Source organism: Choloepus didactylus, chromosome 23 (genome assembly GCF_015220235.1).
Source record: "Choloepus didactylus isolate mChoDid1 chromosome 23, mChoDid1.pri, whole genome shotgun sequence".
Classification (NCBI taxonomy): Eukaryota; Metazoa; Chordata; class Mammalia; order Pilosa; family Megalonychidae; genus Choloepus; species Choloepus didactylus.
The window spans coordinates 29,741,713-29,767,887 of NC_051329.1; the positions used below are offsets into that span (position 1 = coordinate 29,741,713).

At 49.8% G+C, this 26,175-nt stretch overlaps 1 protein-coding gene across 1 annotated transcript; it reads right to left on the reverse strand.

Moving 5' to 3' along the window:
• Window positions 1-22,877: 22,877 nt before the first annotated feature.
• Window positions 22,878-26,018, reverse strand: C23H22orf24 (chromosome 23 C22orf24 homolog). The gene is given in 3 exon segments (XM_037816878.1): window positions 22,878-22,976; window positions 22,978-23,179; window positions 25,813-26,018. Coding segments are annotated over 3 exon segments (405 nt in total). The 5' UTR covers window positions 25,917-26,018.
• Window positions 26,019-26,175: the final 157 nt, after the last annotated feature.

Consider the following 26,175-nt stretch of genomic DNA (forward strand, 5'->3'; position numbering starts at 1 on the left):
CTCTTCTGTAAAAGGAGAGGATGATGCCACCTCAGGGTGCTGTGAGGATCACATGAGAGAATGTGGGTGAAGAGCTTAGCACAAGGCCTGGAGTGCAGAAATGCCTTCATACAGGTTAGCTATTATGGTGGGCATTATTGCTGCAGATTCCGTTTGACCTAGGAGTTTAGAGAAGAGTAAGTGCAGAGGGCCAGGGTGGACAGGGCAGTATTTTGGGCCTTGTGGGATGTGTAGGAGTCAGGGTGGTCCCAGCATGGCCGGGGGGGGCTGCACCCCTCGAATGTGCTCTGAGGCTGCTGCAGTTGTTCTGCCTTGTGTGGGTCCCAAGAGCCTCTGCTGGGAGATTTTCTGTCAGCAGAGGTACCACATTGCCAAGAGCAAGGAGAAGGACCTCCTGACCACGCTGAGTAGGTTGCCCGGCACCTGCCTATGGTGAGCAGGGTTGTAGCCCAAGGCCAGGTAGCTCTAATGACAGTTCTCAGCCTCAGGGCTGTGCTCAGGGTGTGCACTGGGAGGAATGGAGCTGGGGTGCAGACCACACAGGGTGAGCAGTGCAGGAAAGGAAATGAGACCGAACACATCCCCTTACCAGAGGAACTGGAAGTAAGCCGAAAATGCTTCAGAGCAGAGGAAGTCGCTGTCTCAGCCCTCCATCAGTGGCTCTCAAATGTTCCTGTGCTCAAAAGCTAACTTAAAATGCAGATTCCAGGGCCTCCCTCCCAGAGATTCTGATTCATTAGGTCTGGGACTCTCCATCATAAACACTCCACGTAATTCTGCTATCAGTGCTCCATTTGAGAGATACTGGCCCAGGTGGTTCTCTCTGAGCTTATTTATTCTTACTTTGTGCACAATTCTACCCTGCCTGGAAATCTGATTGTCCAACCAAAGCACACTAGAAGGCAGCCGAGTAGGGGCAGAGAGCCTGAGACCAGGGCCAGACAGTAACTCTCAGCCTGATGGCAATAGAGAGGACTGGAGAACTGCAGAAGACTCCAAAACCACCGGACCTCCAAAACCTGCCAACTCCACGATGGATAGGCATGGAAGCCCATATCCCATTTGTAGAAAGAGACCCATTAAAATAATTAAAATGGAAACTTTGGATACCATAAGGAAGGAAATATGTGAGTCCTTGTTGAAGTAGATAAGAAATAGTGGGAGAGAAAGCTGAATAGAAGCCACTTTACAGGCCTCTTCAGTTACTCAGAAAACTTCATACACATGGAATAATAATCGTTGCTCCATTTATTGAGTGTTTTCTGTGTTCCAGGTCCTGTATGCATACTTTATATGCCTCTTCATTGTGTAATATTATCAACTGCTATCATACCAGGCCCTAGTGGGGGAACCCATAACAGCTGGGCTGGGCATGAGGTCTGTGGGACCCCAGAGCTCAGCCACTGCCCACCTCACCTCCTGGTGCTATGGGTCGGTGAAGGGCCGCTGCTCCATCCTGGGCCTGGAGTGGAGGTCTTTCCATTCCCTCCAGCAGACTGTCTTACATGTGTGGTTCAGCCTTGCTTGGGTGTAGATGCTGTGTTTAACATGTGGACATGGCTTCACATACAGGCTCCCTGGCAGAAAGCAGGCAGTGACTTTGCCCAAGAACCACAGAGAACTAGTGGCCAGGTTAGGCCTGGAACCCAGGTCATCTAAGCCCAGCCAACAAGCTTTTACTCTCTCGCCAGCCCCTCTCACAAGGACACAGCGTGCCCAGGCTCCTGTCTGGCAGGCGCTATCTGCTCCTTACCTTCCGGCCTGCAGCTGCTGGCTTCAGCCTATAGGTGCTCCCAGGCAGCTCCTGGCTGTCGGGCCCAAGTCACACACTTGGCCTAAGCCTGGCCTGGAATACACCGGTCATGCGGGCAGAGCAGGTGTCACGAACTAGGTCTTACCAGCTCTTCTGATCTGACCTCCATCTGCTCCACTGGCTGCAGCAGGGATTCACCTGTTTGCTCCATGAATCGGCACATGGTTCTTCCAAGAAGAAAATCTCTTCCCCTGCGGGGACAGGGGAGATGGAGAGTAGCTATGCCATCTCGGGCAAACACCTTTCTCTCTGAGCCCTGGCATTTTCATCTGAACTCAAACAGCAGTGAGTGGTCTGGGAGTAACCTTGGGGGACTGTAAAATTTCACAGACCTGTCCCCTTCTTAACTGACAGGGAAGCTGAGGCCTGAGAAGGGGATGTGAATCCCTTTTGGTCAGTCAGCTCATGGCAGTCGTGACTGAAACTGAGTTTCTTACCCCCACTTTGTGCACTTCAGAATTGTACCAGATTGCTTATCCAGGCTCAGTTTCACCCCTTTAATCCTCAAATGTCTCCTGAGAGACAGAAAAGTTTATGTTTAAGCTCTGTGGCATCCTGGGAAACATTTTCCGAATGCCTTTGATGTTCCTCCAACCCTAGCAGCAAACATTCTGGGCCCTTCTGGATGCCCACAGGCTGAGAGCATGTAGGCATGATCAGATATTGGAGTGTCTGGGGTACAGTTGTCTGGGGAAAGGGGTTCCCTTTCAGGGTGAAATTTCCTGCCTTTCTTCAAGTTGTGTGTCCTCAAAACATACAGACAGACTTGAGGATCGGCAGGGACTCTGCCAAAGGCAAGCCCGAGACTTGTCTTGACCCTATCACAAAACAAATAAATACCTCAACCCCTTGTCCCTGGGTACAGCACTGGAGAGCCAGAAGCTAGCTAGGGATTCCCAAATGGGGGTAGTCCATCCTCCCCCACCTCCTCCAGGAAACATTTGGCAGTGTTTGGAGATGTTCTAGTTGTCACAACTGTGAGAGTGGGTGCTACCAGCATTTACAGGTGCTTCTAAATACCCCAAGTGCACAGGACAGCCCCTCCAACAAAGAATTATTCAGGTCCGAATGTCAATAGTGCCGAGGATAAGATGCCTGAGCTAGACTGATCAGGTAAGAGCTCCAGACTGGGGGACTTCTTCCCCCTGTGATTTGGAGGAAGAGGAACCTGCCACTTGCCCCTGGTGTGGAGATCTAAAACCTCTCTTGATTCTCCACTGATGGCAGCTCCGTCCCCAATCTCCTCTTGCATTTATTCTTGCTAGGTTCCAAGACCATGGCTAGGAGACCTGGCTATAAGCTCCCTGAGAGCAGAGAACACATCTTGCTCAAACTTGCATCCTCCATTGCCAGAGCCTGGTACATATTAGGTGCTCATTGATGGTTGAATTCATTCATTCAGCCAACATTTATGCAAAGTTCAACCAATGCAGGTCCTGCTCCCAGGAACTCACAGCCTGGTGGAGGAAAACAGACATGCAAACCAGCAACTATGTCACTCGGATAGGTCTCATTCTGGCCACAGAAAGAGTGAAGAGGGCTTAATTTTGTATAGGGAAGCTGGGGAAGGCTGGAGAAAGGGCATTTGTGATGATATTTGAAGGCTATGTAGGAATCCCCCTGGCCCATGAGGAAGATGGGATGGCCAAGGGGATTCTGGAGGGCTGGGGGGCTTTGGTACCAGACAAGAGAAGATTACCTTGTTTCCGAAGCAGAAAATAAGAGAGATTTTTTTCAAACCTGTCCTGCCCAGCCCACGGCTGATATGGTGCGGGAAGTGAACACTGTCAAGTTCCAGAACTGCAAACAGGAACAAATGCCAATTGTTCAGAAGCCCCAAGCCAGCCTGTGCCCTAGGGTCACACTTTGTGGGGACTTGATCACCTTTTGGGCCTTGCTCCTCCCGGCGACATCTCCTCTAGGTAGAACAACCTGTTCTAAACACACCCAGGCTCTCAGGTGGTAGCCAGCATCTGGAATGGGGCAGGCTGGGGAATGGTCCTCTTTCATGATCCCCTTTCTCTTCAGGGAGCCAAAAACCCTGCTTCTGCTCTATTTTCACCAGGTGACCCCGGGCAAGCTCCCCCGACCATCCCAAGCCTCATCCACCTCCATATCAACAAAATGAGAATCACTAAGTCCACTTTGTTTAACCCGAGGTGGTTGTGACAACCTGGGAGACAAGGGCTGTGAAAACATTTTGAGAAACTGAGCCACTACCTGAGGTGGGGTAGAGTCTTACAGTCTGACTTCAGTGCCAGCTACCTGTGTGGTCCTGAGCAAGCTGTTCACCTCACCCAACCTCGATTCCCACGGCTGCCGAGTTTGGGGATGGGGTGATGATGGTGTTTTCCCTGCTTCCTTCAAGAGGTTAAGGTGGATCCGATGCAGTCAACTCATTGTAAACACTGATGGAGGCCAAACATTCAGTTTTGAATGCTCCTGGCAGGTCTGCAGAGAACCTGGTACAGCTAGTTTTTAGAGAAGGGGGCAAAGAAAGCTAAAGAAAGATCATATTAAGAGCTTCTACATCGAACCCCAAACAAGTGTGTGCCCTATTAGGGCCTTAGGACAGCCCTGAGTGATGGTACCCCCACTTCTCAGAGGAGAACCTCAGTTTCAAGGAAGTGGAGGGACTTCAGGTTGCTGAATACACACACAGAAGAGGAGGGATTGAATTCAGGCTTCTTTCCTCAACCCCAGGGGTCTTCCTCTTAGAAAGAGGTGGGGATGAGGGTGGACTTGGGAGAAAGAAGCCCACCCCGAGGAGCTTCGGTGGTGGGGCAGCTGCATCCAGGAAGGAAGAAGGACACTGCATCGAGTGCCATGCCCCAGCTCCTAGCACCCTAGACACTCCAGTTCCTGGTCACGCACTCACTGTCACTGACGGTTGGTTCTTGGGGGGCAGGGAGAACAGGGGTGCTCCCTGAGGGTCTGACACATAGGATGTGTCTCACCTCAAAGCAGAAGTGAAACGGGGCTCAGTTCCCCTTGCAAAGCAAGAGGCAAGTCTGGCCACCCCTGCCACCATTGTCTGTCCTCTGCAGGAACCAAGGGGCTGGATGCCACCCACCGGGGACCTGATCTAGACCAGAGGAATGACAAAAAAGAAGCAGGATTGGCCTGGGGGCCTAATCAGGGAGGGGAGGTGGGGACAGGTCACCATTCACTATACGTATCTTGGGATCTCTTCTTGCATGCCTCCTTGGGCAGCATCCAAGTGATTGGAAGATACTTTTCTCTCCAGTTTTATGATTTGAACTATGTGGTGGATGGCCTATTATATAACTTGCTGTCTGCAAGCTGAAACACAGCTAGCCCATCCTGCAAGAGGGAGATCTATTTGTGGTTTGTTCAGTCATTGTTCATGCATTTAGTTGTTGTTCCTGCATCAACAAATAGATATTAAGAACCACCTAAGTTACAAAAAATTGAGACTTCTATCTTGCTGGCAGAATCTATTGTCTTCTCAGCTTGCAGACCCTGATAAAGCAAGCTGCCATGTCATAGAGGCCCATGTGACAAGGACCAGAGGGAGGCGTACAGCCAACGGCCAGCAAGGAACTGAGGCCCTCAGTCAACAGCCTGTGAGAAACTGAATCCTGCCTAGAATCACATGCATAAGATTGGAAGCGGATTCTTCCCCGGTTGAGCCTTCAGATGACTCCAAGGCCTTGGCCAACAGAGCCTTGCCTGCAGAACCTTGAGTGCAGCTTTGAGAGGGATCCTGAGAGAGAGGACCCAGCTAAGCCATGCCCAGATTCCTGATCCACAGAAACTGTGAGATAATACATGTGTGTTGTTTAAAGAAAATTAAAAAATTGAAGTAATAATAATAAAAAGAACCACCTATATGCCAGGCTTTATGTCAATACAGGAGGCAGAAGGATGTTAAACGCAGTATTACATAAATAACAATTGCTATGGTTGTGAAATAATAATAAGGACAGTTGTAAAATCTGTTCCAAAGGCAATAGACAGGCTGCTGTGAGAGGCTTAACAGGGACTATGGCCTATTCTGGAACTCAGGTAAGGCTTCCTTGGATGTTTCCAGGTGGGGCCTGCAAAGGGCAGAGAGGTGGGGGGTTATGGAAGTAAAAACACTCAGATGAAAAGAAACTTGGTGGGCCCAAGAGAAAGGGAGGAGCTGGTACAGCTGGAGAAGGAAGCAGAGACCAGATCACCTATGACCTTGGTGATCACATAGGCGTCTAGCCTTTTTTACACATCTTCAAGAAAAGGAGTGTCTTTTTTCTTTTTTCGTTTCAAGGAGACTATGGCTTAGTTGAAACATCCCTGCTCTGAGTTACAGTGCTGGCTTCATCCCTCACTGGCTGGGAGACCTTGGACAAGCCTTTCCATGTCCTAGGCCTCAGTTTCTTCATCTCTTCAACAAGACTGTGTTCACCTTCTTTGCAAGGTTGTTGAAGAGCTATAGGTAAAGCACCTGGCACATTGGAGGGGCCCAATAAGTGAAGCCATTAGTCTAATGGTGGGTGCTAGAGCCAGACCAGGAATCCAGGCTTCCTGCCTACTCCCCTTCCAGTGGCTTCTGCTGCAGTTCCTGCCTTTTCCCCTGGGCTGCTTCTAGGAGGCACTGAGCCAGGAGCTGTCACTGGGGTTGAACACGTTGGCCCCAGCTCCAGCTTGCTCTCTACTGAAGCATTTTCCCTGCTGTCATATCACTGCCTGTTGCCAGGCAAGTGAACGCAACTGGGGAAAAGGCTCAGGTCTACGGCCATGGTTGGCCCTAGAAGCTGATTTCCCCACCACCTCCTCCTCCCATCCTCCCAGTGCCCCAGGCTTCAGCTAGATGACCTTAGTAGCAGACTACTAATCCTGTGTCAGGGCCAGCGGCCACAGGGCTGAAGGACAGCAGGCCTCCATTATTCTGAAAGGGTCGAGCTACCCTAGACTCCTCTCCTGATGCTGGGAAGACAACCTTCCTAAAGGAGAAAGGAACTGGCATTTACTGTGCGCACACATGGAGCTGTGTGGAATGCTTTGCTTCATTAGAGCAACAACTCCTTGGGGTAGGTATTATGGGTGTGGTGACTTGGAGTTGTGGATCCTAGAAAAACATGTTCTTACTCTTAGTCCGTTCCTGTGAGTGTGAACCCATTGTAAATAGGACCTTTTGATGAGTTTATTTCCGTTAAGGTGTGACCAACTGAATCAGGATGGGTCTTAATCCTATTAATAGAGGACGTTTAGAAAAGGCCACAGAGAGAGAAACCACAGGAGCAGCCAGAATCTGGAAGTCAACAGAACCTAGAAGAAAAAAGAGAAGAGCACTCCATGTGCATCACCATGTGACAGGAAAGCCAAGGAACCCAAGGATTGCCAGCCAGCCAGAATACTATGGACCCCAGGTAGAAGTCAACCTTCTAGCCTCTGAAACCATGAGCCAATACCACTGAAGGGAAGCCTGAGTTTTGATTTCTTCATCTGGCAACTTGATGGGGAAATCACTGCCTCTCCACCTCAGGAGCATCGTAGAATGAGCAAGCTTGAGCCCTTCAGGGATGGGTGCGGACATCCCCTGTCTACAGAGGGAAAGCTGAGGCCTAAACAGGGGAAGCAACATGCCTGAAGTCACAGAGTTTGTCATTGGAGAGCTAGGCTTGCAAACGAGACACTTCACACAGCCTCCTTCTTTGCCCATCTTTTTCACAACCTCCCTTGCTGGCCTCTGCACTTCTGTCCAGTCTCTGTGCACTGGGGGACCCCAAGGTGTGGTCCCTGGACCTTTCTTCTGTATCTCATTCCCCGAGTGACCCAGTGTCATGGTTTTAGATGCCATCTTCATGCTTATGAGTCTCAACCTGAGATCTCTAGCCCTGATTTCCCCTTCAAGATTTAATTCTCTTCATAGCAACCAGAGTGCTCTCTTGTAAACATTGAACAGGTCATGTTGTTACCCTGCTTTAAAACCCTTTAGCGATCTTCCAATTAATTCAGAATGAAATCCTAACTCCCTATGGGGTCTGGGCTTTTGAAAACCTCTGACTCAGGCCTCATCTCTTGCTCACTCAGAACAATGCTCCTCTTTTTGTTCTGTGAACACACTAAGGTTGTTCCCATCTCAGGGCCTTTGCCCATCACTTCCCTCTTCTTGGAACCCCCTTCCCAAGATCCTTGCATCTTGGCAATCATCCCCATTGTTGGTGTCACTGTTACCTTCTCAAAAGGAGCCCCACCCTTCTGCCCATCACCATCCATCACATTACCCTGATGTATTGCCTCTTCTCTATTTCCCTTATCATCATCTGAAATTATCTTAATTACCTGCAGTTGGGGATTAAAACATGTCCCCCACAGAAGGCATGTTCAGGTCGCAACCCCTGGTCTAGAGGGTGTGAACTCATATTTAAATAGGTCTTTTGAATGTGTTTATTAGGTAAGGTGTGCCCAAACTGAATGAGGGTGGGCCTTAATCCAATATGACTGAAGTCCTTATAAGCAGAGGAAATTGACCATAGAGAGAGAAAGTCACAGGGGAAGAAATTGGAATTCAACTGAACTCGGAGGAGAATGGCAAAGACATCACTGTGTGCATTGCCATGTGACAGAAAAGCCAAGGACCAAGGATCACTGACAGCCAGCCCCAGAACACCAGATTCTTCAGGGAGAAAGCATTGCCTTGCTGATGCCTTGACTTTGGACTTCTCCTAGCCTCAAAATTGTGAGTCAATGAATTTCTGTTGTTCAAGCCAACCCATTGTAAGGTATTTTCCTTATTCTGCTGGGAAACTAAAACAACTGCCTACTGGTATATTGTCTTTTCTTTTCACTAGAATGTAAGTTCTGGGTCTGTTTTCTGTGGGGCTGTGTCCTCAATACTTACAACGGTGTGCCTAGCACAGAATGAACCACACTGATTAAGGGCCTAAATTATGACTCAAATTTATTCTGGTTGTTTGTGGGAAGCCGCTTTCCGGGTTAGGGCCTGGTGGACACGCCGCGACCTGCTCTGGAGTTGCCCCCGCCCATCGAGTGAGCCGGGATGGCGCCTGCATCCTGCTTCCGCATAGTGACGCGTGGGGCGGCGGCTGCCGCTGGCCTGTTGTACACGCTTGCGTGGTGCTTGCACATTGGTTGTAGCTGTCGTATATAAGAGATTGCCCGCGCTAGCCTCGGGGAGACAGCCCACAGGGAGCCGTGCCTGACGGCCGCATCGAGGCTGCTCTCCCACAGGGTGTAAGGCCTCGTGTGGAACTTGTAACAGAGAAGGTTTTCTTACTGGCTCCAGTAAAAGGCTTGCATTTCGCTGCCGCTGTGCCTCAAGTGTCAGTTTGTCTGCGTCTCTCTCTCTTTCCCCTGTTTCCCCTCGCCGGCCGGGAACCGGGGACCGAGCGGGGCAGCGCCGGACAAGTGGTGGCCCGTACGGGGACTTATCAGCACCAAGCTCTGACCAACTGAGCTGGTGGTGGACAGCGGACTTCCCGCGCCTGATCAGCGTGAGAAGGTGAGTGCTTCCTTTTACGTGAGAGTCAGGGCCCGTGGGCTTTCAGGCGGTCCCGGGGACTCGGAAGGGCCCGCCGAGTGGTTAAAGTACAGTGCCGACTGCAAGCATGGGGCAGTCTGTAAGTTTAAAAACCCTCCTGAAGCAGAGGGGTGTTTCAGTTAAGAAGAGCTCCCTACAGAAGTTTCTTGGTAATGTTGAAATTTTTGTCCCCTGGTTTCCCTCCACCGGCAGCCTCAGTCTGCCCTCTTGGCTAAAGCTTGGTCACGATATAGATCGGGCGCGTCAGATGGGCGTTTGTCCAATTTTAGTCCCTATATGGGAGACCGTTCGCGCGGTCCGTGAACTGGGGGTCGGCTGCGAGCCTCCCGGGAGACGGGATGGCGCTGCGCCATGCCAAGATGGCGAACTTCCTCCTTCTTCTCTGGATCAAGGGGAGGAAATGCTCTGGCAATGACGTCAACCTTAAGCTGGGTCAAAAGCCGCATGCGCTTTACCCCGCCCTTCCGCAGGGCGGGGTTAGTCCGCCATCTTATGCCTTAGGCCCCACCCTTTCGCGGGGCGGAGCTAGTCCGCCATCTTGTGTCTTAGCCACACCTACCGCGCCGCCATCTTGCAAATATACACTTCCTGTTTTTGAAGGACTGATGGCATTTAACTACAACTGTGCACTCCAGGTGTGGGCAATCCCCTCCTCTTAATAATAACCTTTCCAGGGTAGAAGCCTCTCCCTGAGAAAAATGTCTTTCTTTTCTCTTCCAGCGCATCAATATCTCGTGCTATAACCCACGCGGACACACCATCCGGAGACAGGTTTATTCCATCACTAATCATATGGATTACCACTTAAATTACTATTGGCTTTTCTTAATTGGTCTCCTGGCTTTGCTGTTTGCAGCCGGATTAGCAACTGTTGCCCCAAAAGATTGGAATCTGTTAGAAAGATCCCTGCTTGCTATAGCATATTTGTGCATTGTAGGGTTTTTTACTTGGCTAGCTTGTCTCCCTTAACAGGGAAGAATTAGTATGGCTTTGTTATGCCTACTGCCACTTAAAGTTGCCTCCTTACATTTTCTCCTGCAAAGTATGCTTAGTGAGCCAAGTATCGCTATCTATGATCCCAATCCCCACCAACCTTGGAAATGGACCTTGGCGCGGTGGGAAGATTCCACAGTTATACAAACCCAAGTTACGGCAGGGCGACCTTCCTTTCTTGTCAAGCCCATCGCCTCCAACTTCTCTTTTTCGGACAGTGCAGAAGACAACCCTTCGGAATGCAATTGGAATACCTCTACTGTTCCCCTAACTTTTCAATCAGTCTCCTTTACAGGAAAGTGCATCCGCCCTCGCGCAAATAACTCTCCCAACCTCACAGCCTGTGCCAACTACTCATCTCCCAGCAGCTCGGCAACAGGACTTAACTCATCTCCGGGCTGCTGTCGACGAAAACATCCGTCACCTACAAGACGCTATTTCCCATCTTAAAAATTCTGTCAATTCCCTCTCTGAGGTGGTGCTCCAAAACCGCCGAGGTCTCGACCTTCTTCTTCTCAAAGAGGGAGGCCTCTGTGCCGCCCTAGGGGAAGAGTGTTGTGTGTATGCCAATACCACAGGTCTTGCAGAGAATAGCCTAAAGAAGGTCCGGGAGGGGCTGGAAAAGCGCAAAAGAGATCGTGAGGCTACCAGTTATTGGTCCAGTTTCTTCGCTCCCATCCTCCCATATATCCTTCCTTTTCTCGGCCCCCTAATAATAATTATTCTAGCTCTCGCTTTCGGACCATGCATCATTCGCAGAATCGTCCAACTTGTAAGAAAACAGACAGATGCCATCTTTTACCAACGACTCGCCACCTCTGATGACCTCTCCTCCGAGATGACAGCCAAACCTCCACGACCCCGTCGCCATCGGTCGACTCGACGACCACGAGGCTTTTCTCGGTCGAAAAAGCAGCGCACCGACATCGCGCTCCGGCTTCTCTGAACTGTTGGACTTTGAACCTTTCTCCTTCGCCTAGCCCGCAACAGCGAAGCCATTGACAATCGCCTGAACGCCTTGCCAACGTTGAGCCCCCACCTTGCTGAACTATCGTTGATTCCTTTTACTCCTCCCTCTCATGGACAGCAGGCTCTAGACTGATCGATCCCCGTCCCGGCCACTCGGGGTGGGGCACTCTGGGGCCGGGTTCGCGGCAGGGTCCATGGCCATATCCCGAATTTAGCTGATAGTTCCAGCAGTCTCAAATTTTGTCTCAGGCAAGTCTCGTAGGCGGGAGCCCGGTGACGGCCGCACGGGGCTCTGGCCATTGCACAGAGACGCCTAGTGACGCCTTTGACGCTGGATGCCACTCTCCTGTCCCAACTATCACTACCCAGTTACAAGGCAAAGTCCGGTAGGGAGAGTCACGTCGTTTCCAGCTCACGGGCTCTCCGGTCTCTATATGAGGTAAGCATTCTGGTCGGTGCCAGAGGTTCCGCCGTGAGATGGCAGGGGCCTAGTCCAGACTCCCCAAAGCACCAAACAGGTAGTGGGTCACTCAAGCCCACGGGAGTACACTCATCAATGGAGACACTGGGTGAAGTAAATAAAAAAGGGGGAGATGTGGGAAGCCGCTTTCCGGGTTAGGGCCTGGTGGACACGCCGCGACCTGCTCTGGAGTTGCCCCCGCCCATCGAGTGAGCCGGGATGGCGCCTGCATCCTGCTTCCGCATAGTGACGCGTGGGGCGGCGGCTGCCGCTGGCCTGTTGTACACGCTTGCGTGGTGCTTGCACATTGGTTGTAGCTGTCGTATATAAGAGATTGCCCGCGCTAGCCTCGGGGAGACAGCCCACAGGGAGCCGTGCCTGACGGCCGCATCGAGGCTGCTCTCCCACGGGGTGTAAGGCCTCGTGTGGAACTTGTAACAGAGAAGGTTTTCTTACTGGCTCCAGTAAAAGGCTTGCATTTCGCTGCCGCTGTGCCTCAAGTGTCAGTTTGTCTGCGTCTCTCTCTCTTTCCCCTGTTTCCCCTCGCCGGCCGGGAACCGGGGACCGAGCGGGGCAGCGCCGGACAGTTGTTGTTCCCCCAGAGCCTCCCTTTCATGGCACATTTTCCCTGTCCTACGAATTCTTTAAGAGAGTAATTTCTTTAAATGCTCAAAGATCACTCACTTAATCAGCAGCTCTACCACCTACCAGCTCTGTGACCTCGGGTAAGTTACTTCATCAGTCTGTGCCTCAGTTTTGTCATCTGTAAAATGGGGATAACAAGAGAGCCCATCTCATAGGGTTAATGTGAGGACTAAACAATGATGCATAAACAGTGCTTAAAACAGTGCTTGGGTCATAGCGTTCAATAATATTAGCTCTATTATTAGTTTTATTTTTGTTATCACTATTGTTATTATTATTACCACCACCATTACCAGCATCTTCCTTGTCGTCATCAATATTACCAGTGTGACTCCTGGAAGAGGGAACTGTTGTTGACCTCTCTGCCTTTAAGTAATAATATTTATATCATGTAACTCTGCCTGCTCTACACCCTTTAATTACTTCCTATTTCACTTAAGAAAAAGACCAAACCCCTTTAAGTAGCCTGTGAGGCCCCTACTTACCTCTCTAGCCTGGCCTTGCACATCTTTACCCACTGGTTGTCCCCCTGAAGTCATACTAGCCTCATTCAGTTCTTCCCATGATTAATGTTCTGCCCACACTGGGCCCTCAGTCTGAAATACACTTGCCCTTCTTCAACTGGTGTTCTGGTTTGCTAACGCTGCCAGAATGCAAAACACCAGAAATGGATTGGCTTTTATAAAAGGGAGTTTATTTGGTTGCACAGTTACAGTCTTAAGGCCATAAAGTGTCCAAGGTAACACATCAACAATCGGATACCTTCACTGGAGGATGGCCAATGGCGTCTGGAAAACCTCTGTTATCTGGGAAGACACGTGGCTGGTGTCTCCTCCAAGTTCGGGTTTCAAAATGGCTTTCTCCCAGGACGTTCCTCTCTAGGCTGCAGTTCCTGTTCCAAATGTCACTCTCAGTTGCTCTTGGGTTGTTTGTCCTCTCGTAGCTTCTCCAGAGCAAGAGTCTACTTTCAATGGCTGTCTTCAAACTGTCTATCATCTGCAGCTACTCTCTCAGCTTCTGTGCATTCTTCAAAGTGTCCCTCTTGGCTGTAGCTCCTCTTCAAAATGTCACTCTCAGCTGCACTGAGTTCCTTCTGTTTGTCAGCTCATTTATATGGCTCCAGTAATTTAATTTAGACCCACCCTGAATGGGTGCGGTAACACCTCCATGGAAATTATCCAATTAGAGTCATCACCCACAGTTGGGTGGGTCATATCTCCATGGAAACACTCAAAGAATTACAATCTAATTAACACTGATACATCCACCCATGCATAATTACATCAAAGATATCTTGACCAAAAGGGGGATGCAAAATGAGACGAAATAGTTTCAGTGGCTGAGAGATTTCAAATGGAGTCGAGAGGTCACTCTGGTGGACATTCTTATGCACTATATAGATAACACGTCCTAGGTTTTAATGTATTGGAATAGCTAGAAGAAAATACCTGAAACTACCAAACTCCAACCCAGCAGTCTGGACTCCTGAAGACAATTATATAATAATGTAGATTACAACGGGTGACAGTGTGATTGTGAAGACCTTGTGGATCACACCCCCTTTATCTAGTGTATGGATGAGTAGAAAAATGGGGATAAAAACTAAAGGACAAATGGGGTGGGATGGGGGGGATGATTTGGGTGTTCTTTTTTCACTTTTATTTTTTATTCTTGTTCTGGTTCTTTCTGATGTAAGGAAAATGTTCAGAGATAGATTGTGGTGATGAACGCATAACTATGTTATCATATTGTGGACAGTTGATTGTATACCATGGATGATCGTATGGTGTGTGAATGTATTTCAATAAAACTGAATTTAACAAAAAAAAATTACATCAAAGATAATGCCGTTTTGGGAGACATAATAGATTCAAACCAGCACAACTGGTTAGTGCCTGCTCTTCCTTCAGATCTCAGCTTGGCCATTTCTGCTTTGGGGAAACCTTCCATGACCACTGACTAGAAGAACCCCCTTAGTACCTGCTCTTGGGGTACCATGGGGCCTCTTGCTGTAGTACTTATCACGTAGTTGAAAGTTTACACTTACCCATTCAACTCAGATTAATATCTGCCTTTCCTGATCGACTCGAAGCTCTATAAGGACAATGACAAAGTCATTCTTTTGCTCACCTTTGTACTCCCAATGCTAGCACAGTTCTTTGCATATCGTAGATCCTCAACAAATATTTAAATGGGTGAATGAATGAGTGGTAGCAGTTCACATCAAGTGCAGAGCTGCCCCAGGAGAAAGTCTGCTGCCTTTGCATTTTGCATAACCAACCAAGGTTTCTCACCAGCCTCTCCACCTCCTCCAGGGCTGAGAACTGCCCTCCTGACTTCCATTAGGTTCCAGTTGCTACAGAAATGACCTTGGGCAGCCCCTGCCTGCCATGCTTCTTTTATGGATGACAATTTGGAAGAGTAGGGAAGGCTTTCACCCATTTATGCTGAGATAGAAATTGGACATGAAGCCATGATATAATGGAGAAGTCTGTCTCGCTTCCTGGGCTCAGTGTTCTCACTGTGCCAGACGTTTTCAGCTCTTCCTTCCCTCTTGAAACAGGGTAATTACTGTGTCCTGATGGCACAGTACTCTATTCTGGTTTTTCTGGCTGACATTGTTTTCTTTAAAGAGTTGGAGCAAAGTTTCTCACAGGGCTATAGACCTGGGCCAGGCCCCACGGAGTCTGCACCTATGCACAAAAAGGAGAAAAATAAGGACAATGTAGGGAGTTTTCATAAAGCTAACTTAATTCTGAGATTCTGTGCCCTATTTTGTGTGTGTGCCAGGATGCCCTTTCTGTTATAAAATAAGGTTGAGAGGAGGTGGTAACGACAGGCTTTGTTTTTTTAATGTCTTTGCTTGTCAAAATCACCTACATCACTTTCTTTTGTAATTTTACTGGCCCATGGTCAGCAGTTGAGCCAGGATGAAAACTAGGTCTTCTAGTTCCAGGTTAGCTCTCTCTCTACTCTGCAGCCCCCTCCCTGGAGAGGATAAAATGCAGGGGAGACACGAGAGCTGGCTATCAATTATTGACCAGCTGCCATGTGCAAGAAGGGACACATTTGCTCTGGCTGCACCCAGGGGGCAGAAGTGGGGTCACTGGGTAACTGCTTCAGAAGGACAAATATCAATTGGGTTTAGAATGAAGTTTCTGACAGGCAAGGTTTCTGACAGAACTGGCTGCCCCATGCCTGAGAGTGTCCAGGCTTCAGAGCTGTTGGAGAGGCCGCTACAGGCCTAGGGGTACCTGTTAAAGAACTTGCAGCATTAGAATTAAACCCACCTGGGTTTCAGCACCACTTTTACCACTTATTACCTGAGTGGTCTTAGGCAAGTCATTTATCCTCCCCTCAGTTTCCTCTAATTTAAAAGGGAGGCAATCATTCCTGAAGATGAAAAGGGAGAGTAAAGCATGTGGAGAATGCTCAGCCCCCAGATAGACCCTCTGTGAGATGAGAATCCTGACCCCAGGGAGCTCACTTACAGTCTGGTGGAGAGGAAAGGACTCACAGAGAGGGATAATATGAGGCAGTTTGAGCAAGGACCAGCAAGAGTGCCCCAGACATATGTGCTGGGGTGGGTCTGAGGAGAGGAGATCATCATGGGCTGGATGATCAGGAAAGACTTCCTGGGGGAGCCAACATGAAAACTGGACCTCCAGACACCACTAGCATCTGAATAAGTGGAGAGGAAGGAATGGAGGCCTCCAAAGAGGAGGGCATCCAGTGGTCTCTAGCACATAGTAGTAAGTGTTAATTGGAGAGAGATGTTATTATAACCTAAGCTTCAACAGCAGGGAAATCCCTGCTTCCGTGGGCTTTCATAGCACTGTGGGCATATTCCAGGCCCATCAGAAATGCTTGGTGTAGGTTGAATTAATAAAGAGGGGAAGACTGGCTTACCACAGAATAGAGGGAGATATGATAGATTGAAGTAAGGTGAGCAAAATGGGATCATCTATCCATCTATCCATTTATCCCTCCATCCATCAATACATCCATTTACTGAGCTATTCATAGGCACATCCATCCATACTCCTGTCCATCTGTCCATCATCTAACTATACTCCCATACATACATAAATGCATGCATACATACATACTTATACATGCAGCCAGCCATCTATCCCCTCAATCATCCATACACTCCTCCAACCATACTCTCATCTGTACATTCTCCCATCCAATCAACTCACCATCCATCCATCCAACCATCCATCCATCCATCCAACCATCCATCCATCCATCCATCCATCCATCCATCCATCCATTCAACCATCCATCTATCCATATGTTTTAGGCAGAGGACCAGACAAAATCACTGCCTTCATGAAGCTTACATCAAGTGAACAGGGCTTACAGATGTGACTTAAATAATTATACAAGTCTAACATTGCAACTGTGAGAAGTGCTCCAAATGAAAGGGAAACCAGGGCACTTAACCTAGTCAAAGAGGTCAGGAAATGCTTCCCAAGGAAGTGACCATTGACCTGAGAGCTAAAGGGTGAGTAGGAGTCGCTAGAAGATTTGGGGAGAGAAGAATGGTCCAGGCAGAGAGGGAAGTCACACGTGTAAGGGCAAGATGAAGTTGGAGATTGTTCTGGCTGTGGAGTGGTAGTTGTCTGTGAAATCATGATGAAACCTCTGACTGGGAAAGAGTGGTGGAGTGGGGGAGGGGATGGATTTGGCCGTTGTCTAGGAGATAAAATGGGCATAATTTGGTGATGGTTCAGTAGGAAGGATGAGAGCGAAGGAGGTGTCTAGGATGACACCCAGGTTTCTGGATAAAACTGTTGCCAGGCAACAGAGTAAAAGCCAGGAGGGAGAGAAGGGGGTGGGGAAGGGCTGGGGCTCACTCTCCTTTACAGTTTCATTATGCCAGTGTTTGAGAAATAAAGGGTGTTGGGAGTCAGGGAGTGCACAGCTCCCTGATTGCCTGCCCAAGGGTGAGAAAGCTGGTTTAAGGAGGTTGTATGTCACAGCCTAAAGGGCTGGCTCTGTATCCAGTTTGCTGGGTGACCTTCAGTGGGCAGCTTTACGTCTCTGGGCCTTGGCTTAAAACTAAAGGTCTTGCTAGTCTGGCATTCTACAGGCACAAAGCAGCACCCTGAGTCTTATTTTTAATGTATGTATTTAATTTTTTAGAGCAGTGTGTTAACAGAAAAATCATGCAGAAAGTACAGAGTTCCCATATACACATCCCCCAGGTTTTCCCTTTTATTAACTTTTTGCATCAGTGTGAATTTGCATACTCTAATTATTTCACGTAACTGAAATCATGCAATATCCGTCCTTTTGTGTCTGGCTTAATTCACTAAACATGATGTCTTCAGGGTTCATCCATATTATCAGAGCCTGAATCTTACTTGTATGCACTGGCACTATTTCCAAGGCACCCTCTTAGGAAGTTAATCTTGTAGATCCACTTTATCCAGGGCCTGAAGGTTAAAACATTAGGTCTAGAATGTGAGATCTGAAAGGAATCCCAGAGCCCACCTACCCAATCTTCTAATTCTGTAGAGAGGGACAGCATCTGTGTTTGTTTCGCTGTCTTCCCCCCCACCCCACCCCCCGCCCACTACCCTGGACGTAGCAGAAGAGGTTAAGAGGTTAAGCAGTTTGTGCAAAGCCACAAAGCTGTAGGGCAGAAGAGCACTCTTCGGGGGTGAACCCCAGGTTCTTTTTCTTACTTTGGGGGTGGGGATTTTTCTGCAGCCTGTGGCCATTTCCTAGGGCAGGTGGGGCTAGGTGGAGCAGAGGGATGGGGCTAAGATCACAGGCACAGGTAATGTTGAGTGTCTGGTGGGGGAGAATGATGAAGAGGCCATCTGAAGCCATGCCCTGCTAAGCTGGGGTCCTTCCTGACTCTTATCATGTCCCCCTGCTTGTGACTCCTGAATGTCATCCCAGGGTTGCAGAAAAGGAATGCAGAAACCCTGCTTACCCCCTGCAAACAACACTTGGAGACAAAAACATGGTTGGAACCTTGCGGCTGAGGTTTCTATGGTGGCTTCACTCTGCTGCCCTTCCCATTGGCCAGGCATCCTGCTCCGACTTTAGCAACAGCGGCTCAGATACCCGTCTCCTTCCTGATTGGCCAGGCCATGCTGCAGCGCTATGGCAACAGAGGCAGAGGGACCAGTCTCCGCAGAGGACTTGAGTCACCATCCACCTGGGCTTGGGCTGACATCCAGAGGGCTGCTTTTATGGGGTGCAATGGGGAACAAGTAGTCCCTTCCTGAGCACACAGTCAGGTGGGAGACATTTCTCCCTTTTTGCCTAAGGGTTTGGGATGTTGGTGGGATTTCCCTCCTCAGCCATCTAATCTGTATCTTGCAGCATCTTTCCCGCCCTTCTCTTGCCCCACAGCTCCTAACTCCTGCAGAAGAAAAACCAGACCTCTGGCAGTGACAGAAATGAACTCATTTGCCCAAAGTTACACAGCCAGGATGCATTGCCTGACTTAAAAGTTTAGAGGATCCTTGCTAGAAAATCCTTGCTAGCAATCCCCATTTTATTCAAAGAACTCTCCCTTCTAATGAATCATTATTTGACCCCCCCCCCCAAAAGCCTATGAGTTTGGTAAGGCAGGGGTTAAGGACCCATTTTATAGAAGAAGACACCAGAGCCCAGAGAGGGCAAGTAATTTGTTCCATGTCACACAGTATATGAGTGCCAGAGCTGGGCCTCCAATCCAGGCCTCATGAATCCTTGTCAGGGCTCTTCCTTCAAACCACCTGACTTGTCAATACCAGGTGGCCTGCAGGGGGTTGAAGGGCTGCTGGGATTGGTTAGAACACAGTGCCAAGAAGAAACAGGCGCTCCAATGTGGACCAAGGGTTGTACACCATAACCCAACACCTGCCAGGCAACTCCTAAATGTGACCCTGGGGGCCAGGGAGGGTCTGTGCTTCACTGCAAACCTTGCTCCCCTCAATTCCATTCACTGGCAGGTGGAGGGATGCTCATAAGCATAGCTCCAGTCGGTTTCCTGTTCTTGTGTGCTGGAAGCTGTGCTAAGCATATATGATCTCGCTGAAACCTCATGCTGTCCTTAGGAGTTAGCACTTCATTGTCTGTCATTTGTGGATGCAGAAACTGGTGCTCAGGAGGGTTAGATGATGCGTCCAAGGTCACACACATAGTAGTGGAGCCATAATTTAAAACATAAGAATGCCTGACTTGAAAGCGGGTAGCTTGAGCAGGCATCCAAGATCCAATTATTTTGCTCTTGGTGTGCATTTTTTCCTCAATAGAAGCTGCAGCTCAATTTCTTGGCAATGGGAAAAGCTTTGTGTTAGGAACTAGCTTTGTATAGGGTCTTGGAAATACTTGGCCCCCGAGGAGAGACTCAGAGACCCCAACATCATTATCTTCCATTGCCCAGTTTCTCAACTTTGAGATCCTGCAGAAGGGCGTGGCTGGGCTGCTGGTAATTGGCAGCAGCACATGGAAGACAGCAAACCCATGACCTCCTCAGGCAGAAGCTGAGCCTCTGCTGAAAGGAATGTATTGGCTCAGCTCTCCTTCCCGCTCAGCTGCAGTTCCCTGAAGCTCTTTCTCTTGAAACAGAGCCCAGGCACCTGGCCTACTGTCCTTGGAGGGGAGAGCCCAAAGGCCCAGGTGTTGGAGGACATGACAAGGTGGGAGCTCCTCTAAGTACATCACCAGCAAGTGGCAGGTGCATGATTTCATCAACAACAATTTGCAGCATCTTCCCTGTGTCAGGCACCATGCAGGAGCAAGGGAGATGGCAGGGAACCAAACCATTACGGCCCCCTGTCCTCCTGAAGACACAGGCCAATGGAAGAGACCGACGATAAGCCTGTAAATGAATAAATCATTATTTCAGAGAGCGCTACCTGCCTTGGACAGGATGAAACACAATCATGGCACAGAGAGATGGGGGCAGGAAGGTGGGAAGTTGTTTTTGCCCAGGTGGTCAGGAAAGACCTCCTGAGGAGGTGACCCTGAGCAGGGACCTGAATATGAAAAAGGCAATTGTATCAGTTAGCTATGGCTGTGTAACAACCCATTGCAAAATTTACAACAAGCTTCTCATTAGTCTGTGATTGGCCTGGGTGGTTCCTCCGCCTGTTTCTCCTGGCCACACATGTGACTACATTCAGCTGGAGGTACAGCCAGGCTGGGAGGTCCAAGATGACCTCATGCACATGTCTGGTAGTTGGTGCTGGCTGTTGGCTGGAGCACCTCAGCTCTCTGTCTCATGGCCTCTTATCCTCCAGTTGGCCAGACTGGCTGCCTACATGGTGGTCTTGAGGCAGCATTCCAAGAGGGCAAAGGCAGCAGCTGCAAGTCTCTTGAGGCCTAGGCTCCAGAAATCATAAAATTCTGAAGGGGTCACTTCTGCCACCCTTCTATTGTTAAAGCAAGCCACAAGGCCAGCCCAGATTCAAGGAGTGAGGAAAGAGGTGCCACTTCTTGATGGGAGGAGTGGCAAAAAAATTTGTGGCCATATTTAATTGGCCACATCACCCATGTAAAGACCTTTGGTAAGAGGGTTCCAGGTGGGGGTAACAGCAGGTGCAAAGGCCCTGAGGTAGGATGGACACAGAGACCTGAGCCTTGAACAATGTGTTCCACCACTTCCTCAATTTCCTCTTCTGTAAAGTGGGAATTAAGGATGCCTCCCTGCTTCCATTATAGGGTGGCTGCAGGGCTCAGATGAGATGAAAGATGCAGGAGGCTTTGCTTCAGGGTGGGGTTAGGATTTTGGTTATTGGTCACTGGGTGGAAGGAAATTCAAACACAGGCATTCAGTCTTCACTCAGCTTTTGTGGAGCATTGTCTGGCAGGAAGAAGCAGGGCTCAGCACAGCAGGTCACAAGGGGGGAAAGGGGAGTCTGAAGGTGGCTGACCTTATTGAGCTTATAGGCCAGGAGGGCTTCCAGGAGGAAGTGACAACTATTCAGAGGCAGGAAAGATAAGTCCAGTCAAGCACAGCGAGCCAAAAGGAGGAACTGGAGGCACAGGAGGGTCCTAGCAGAAGGAACAACATCTGCAAAGGCCAGAGGGGAAGAAAAGATTGGGATTCTCAAGTGATGGCAAAGAATTGTGTCTGAAGCAGAGAGTTCATGTGGAAGAGAGTGGTGGGAACAGGCTGGGGGCAAAAGGGTCCTTGTGGGCCAGTAAGACTCCTACCTTTTTCCCGAGGGCAGTGCGGGTAGGTTTGCTAGGTTTAGCAAATAAAAATACACGTTGTCCAACTAAATTTGCATTTCAGACCAACAACAAATACATATATATTTAGTTTAAGTATGTTGCATGCAATGTTTGGGACATACCTTATACTAAAAAAGTCATTCATTTTCTGAAATTCAAATTTAATTGGATGTCCTGTATTTTATCTGGCAACCCTAAGTGTGGGGCCATGGAAAGCTTTTAAGCAGGGGGACACATGGTCAGATTTGCATTTGGGGAAGGTCCCTGTGGGGAAACAGACTGGAGGGAGACCAGGAAGGGGTGGGAGTGGAGGCAGTAAGGTTTCTGCTTTCATCCTGGCCAGAGAAGTGGTGCTGGTGGTGGTCCACATCAGGGTGGTCCACATCTCATCATGCCTGTGGCCTTGGATGAACCCCTCAGCTGATGCAGACCAGGCCAGACTGCTTCCCGGCTGCATGAGAGCCTCTGGGCTCCCTCCCCAGCCCTCCGGGTCCTCTGTCCAACAAAGGGGTCAGATGATCAGATGAGATGGTCCATCAGGGCCTTTCTGTTCCTGCCATCCTGGGGTGCTCTGCCAGGTATGGGTCCAGCACGGGCACAAGTCCAAACCCAAGAAGTTTGCCTCCACAGTCACCCTTCTTATGCCTCCTCCCTCCTCCTCTTCTGCCTTCACTCTGGTTAGTGAAGTGTGAAGCACCTTGCATTTCCTCTCCAACCTCAGCTCCTACGCCTGGTTTGTCCAGGACCTATGTGCCAGGCCAGGAGCTCTACATCACTTGTCTCACTTAATTTCACCATGGCTCCGCAAGGATGACATTATTATCTCCATTTAACAGATGCAGGAGCTGAAGCTCAGAATGGTACAGCTGCCGCCCAGATCCCCCAGCTGCAAAGTGCAAACCTGGGGTCTGGGTCTGACTGACGCCAGTCTGTGCTCTGCCCTCCCTGTCCCCCTGTCTCCAGAAGCCCCTAATCCCCTGCCTTTGTTTAGCCCTTGGGCTCTGTCAGCAGTCTCCTTGTCTCACTGCAGGGACATGCTACCCTGGCTCTTTCCTAGTTAAGCCAGGGGCAAAGATGGGTCAGCCTCATGCTCATCGCCGGGGGCTTTCCGGTTAATGTAGCGCTTTCCCATCTGTGTCCTCCCCAAGACCCCATGGAGACTCTCTACAGCCCCTTCCAGTTCCTCTAGCCTGCATCTCTGCCGCAGTGAAGCCCATATTAAATATTAACAGGGCAGCTCCTGGCACTGCTGTGACGTCAATTACTAGGCTGCCTTTCCAAGGTGAAGAAGTGACCAGAATTCAGCTGGCTCCAATGGCGTCCCAGGGGGCTGGCTGTCGGGACTCGGAGAAGATGCTGCTAATGTAAGGCGTGGCAGGATGCCAAAAGCTTTCCTCTGAGTCTCCCTGACTCCCTTGGGGCCGAGTGGCAACCCAGCACTGGCACGAAGCATTCAGACATTCAGCAAGTATTTATTGAGCGCCGGCTGCATGCCAAGTACAGTGCTAGGCTCTGGGGATATGGGCAACATCCTTGCATGGCAGAGGAGAGGGAGAAACTGTCGCAGTGCAGATGGATCGAGGTGGAGTGGCAAACCCCAAAACTGGGAGCCAGAGGCCAAGGAATGCTTCCAAAGGAAGACCTGGCAAAGCTGAAACCTGATGAAGGAGCACAGATTAGAGATGGAAAGAGGAGGGGCGAGTGTTTCCAGCAGAGGGAATACGATGGAGCTCAGATCCTGGTTCTGCCCCTTGCCCGGCATTTACTGTAAACTGGGCTCCCATCTCAAAGGGTTGCTAGGAGGACTAGATAAAGCTGTGGCAATGACAGCACAGGGCTCGATGCATAGTGAGAGGCATCGTGAGAGCTCAGGGGTAGCTGTTATGAAAATAGCTGCATTCCCTTATATAATTCCTTCACCCTGCCAGGAATTCTTACTCCCATTTGGTGAGCAGAGAAACTGAGGCCCAGAGAGGTGGCCTGACAGGCCCACAGTTATATTGTGGGTTAGTCTCCAGACCAGACACATGACCCCAGGCCCTGATGAGGACTTTCTGCTATACTCCGACCAGCTCAGTGAGACAGAATCCCACCAGCGGTCCCAGTGTGAGCACTTTGGTGGTGTTTCCAAGGGTGGTCTTGGTCTTTCTCCATTCCGTGAGGTAAGGCTACAGTGTCTGTGGGCAAGCCTGGGACTGTGCATAAATCTGGTTCTGCTGCTAACCTGCTGTGTGACTATGAGTGAACTACTTTCCCTCTCTGAGACCCAGCTCCCCAGTTTAATAATAACAGCAGCGCCATTGCCTGGGTCTCAGATCCCCTCGACGTGCTGTGAAAAAGGAACTGATTTTTATTCCATATTAAAGATGAGGAGCCGGACTCAGAGGGGCAAACTGACGTGCACAAGGCCTCACAGCTAGCAAATGGGAGCCGCGATACAGAGCCAGGTCTGGCTGCAGGCAGAGTGCCAGTGGTCCACCCACTGTGCCACCTCTTGGAAACTGAAATTGAACCCATGCTCCTTTTCATGGATGTATGATGTTGTGTGCTCCCGGCTGCCCCAGGTCTTCTTGGGGAGAGTGCTGGTCTCCCAACTGTCCCCAGTTAAAGGAGTTAATAGCATGATCATGAGCACCCGGTGGGCAGCACTCACCCGCTCCCTCAGCCAAGCCCTCATTCCTCTGGTCAATGGCCCAGGGCACTGAGCGTGGACAGCTTTGTTGCCATAGGCACCGTTTGGTGGAAGAGGAAACTGAAGCTCAGAGAAGTGCAGGGACTTGCCCAGGCTTCCCCAGCAACCAGTGGAAGAGCTGGGATTCGAGGTGGGTCTGTTAACTCCAGATCTTAGTCAGGGCAGGAGAAGGCAATGGAACAGCAAGTAGGTCACTGAATTTGGGAGCCCTCCTGCTCTCAGCCCTCCCAGCAACTCCTTGCCTTCCTCCCCACTTGCTCCCTCCCCTGTTTTACCTTTCACTTAGCTATCAATTAATCCTCACTTAGGAGTCGGCTGATTAAGGCGAAAAAGCTGAAAAAGCTGAAAAAACTGTGGCCACTCACTGACAGGGCTCCAGTGGTGGAATTTCTGTATCAGGCAGAGGGGAGCTGGGATTCACCTCAGCATTCACAAGGAAAGGGGCCTGAGGTTCAGGGCACTGAGCCAGGTGACAAGCAGCTCCCACAGGCCCTATCCTCCAGTGTTTCCATTCTACAAGGGGAATGGCGACCTCCTAAGGAGGTGGGAGGCAGGTGGTATAAGTGACAAACAGAGTGACCTTTACAGTCAGAAGAACCCAGGTTCAATTCCCGGCTCTGCCCCTACTGGCCACAGGACCTTGGGTACGCGGCAGCCTCTCTGAGCTGGCTGGTAAAAGTCAGTCTTCTCAAAATCACTCTATGCAGATAGAAAACACGGGGGCCACGATGGCAGTAGACAGAAGAGGAGAGTGCCCCCTGCTGGGGAAGCTGGGAAGGGTCCTTAGAGGAAGTGGCATTTCAGCTGGGTATAAAAGGACTTTAAGAAGCAGAGAAGGAGGTTGAAGGGTGGGAAAGGACATTCTAGTTATGGACCCTCACAGGCAGAGTTGGGGAAACTGGTGGGCCTAGGAGTTACAGGGAGAGGGTAACAAGCTTGGAAAGGTGGGTTGACTTATGAAAGGTGGGTCGAGTTATGAGAGGCCAGAGGGAGGATCTTGGATCTTTGAAGGGGGAAGGAGTCCTAAGCCAGGACCCCAGCGGCAGCTCAGCATCGTGTCTGCTGAGACCAGCCCCCGTGGAATTCGCCTCCTCATGTGGCTTTGGTCTTCCTGGATCTTTGCGTTTCCTGAGTTGGGGCCAGCCTGCCAGCGTTGTCTGGAAGGAGACAGAAGGCTGTAGCAATCTGCTCACTTCCTACTAACAAACTAGGAGGAAAAGATGTTGTTTTTAAACAAAGTTGCTTGGCAGGGAACCCTGGTGAAAACTCAGAGACCCTCTACCTTACTTCCCAGGGTAAGGTTACATAGCAGTCAACCACCACTACAGTTCTTCTCACAGCTCAACAACCAAAAGAACGTTCTCAGGTTCGCAGAAGGTCAAGGGCAGCAGTGAAAAGAAGGGTGAAGGTGGAGCTGGAAGAGGCCTCCCCTGGCTCTCTGGGCTGCATTTGGGCAAGTCACTTAACCTCTCTGGGCCTCAGTTTCCTCATCTGTAAAATTGGAACAATTATCCCAATTTTGCCTAAAGAAAGGGAGAGCAAACTGCTGCCCTGTGGCCTGCTGCTGTGGAATCATGCTTCCATGTAATGACACAATCCAAATACTTGTCCTTTGAAACATCCCACTTGCATCCTCTTGAGTTGTCATGCCATTGTTTGTTGACCTCACAGTGGTGAAATGTCCTAGACCTTAAGAGCTGGCAAAAAAAAAAGAACTCTGCCATCTTCTAGAGTAGCCACCCATTTTACAGATAAGAAATCCAAAGGCTCAGAGAGGGGAAGTAACAGGACTCTCTGGCCTTGTCTCCAGCTCTCCTCTCCCTGCCTGGGCCAACCCAGTGGGAATCCAGAAGCTTGTGGCAATTATCCAAACCATCTAGAAAAATCAAGGTAAAACACAAGCCTCT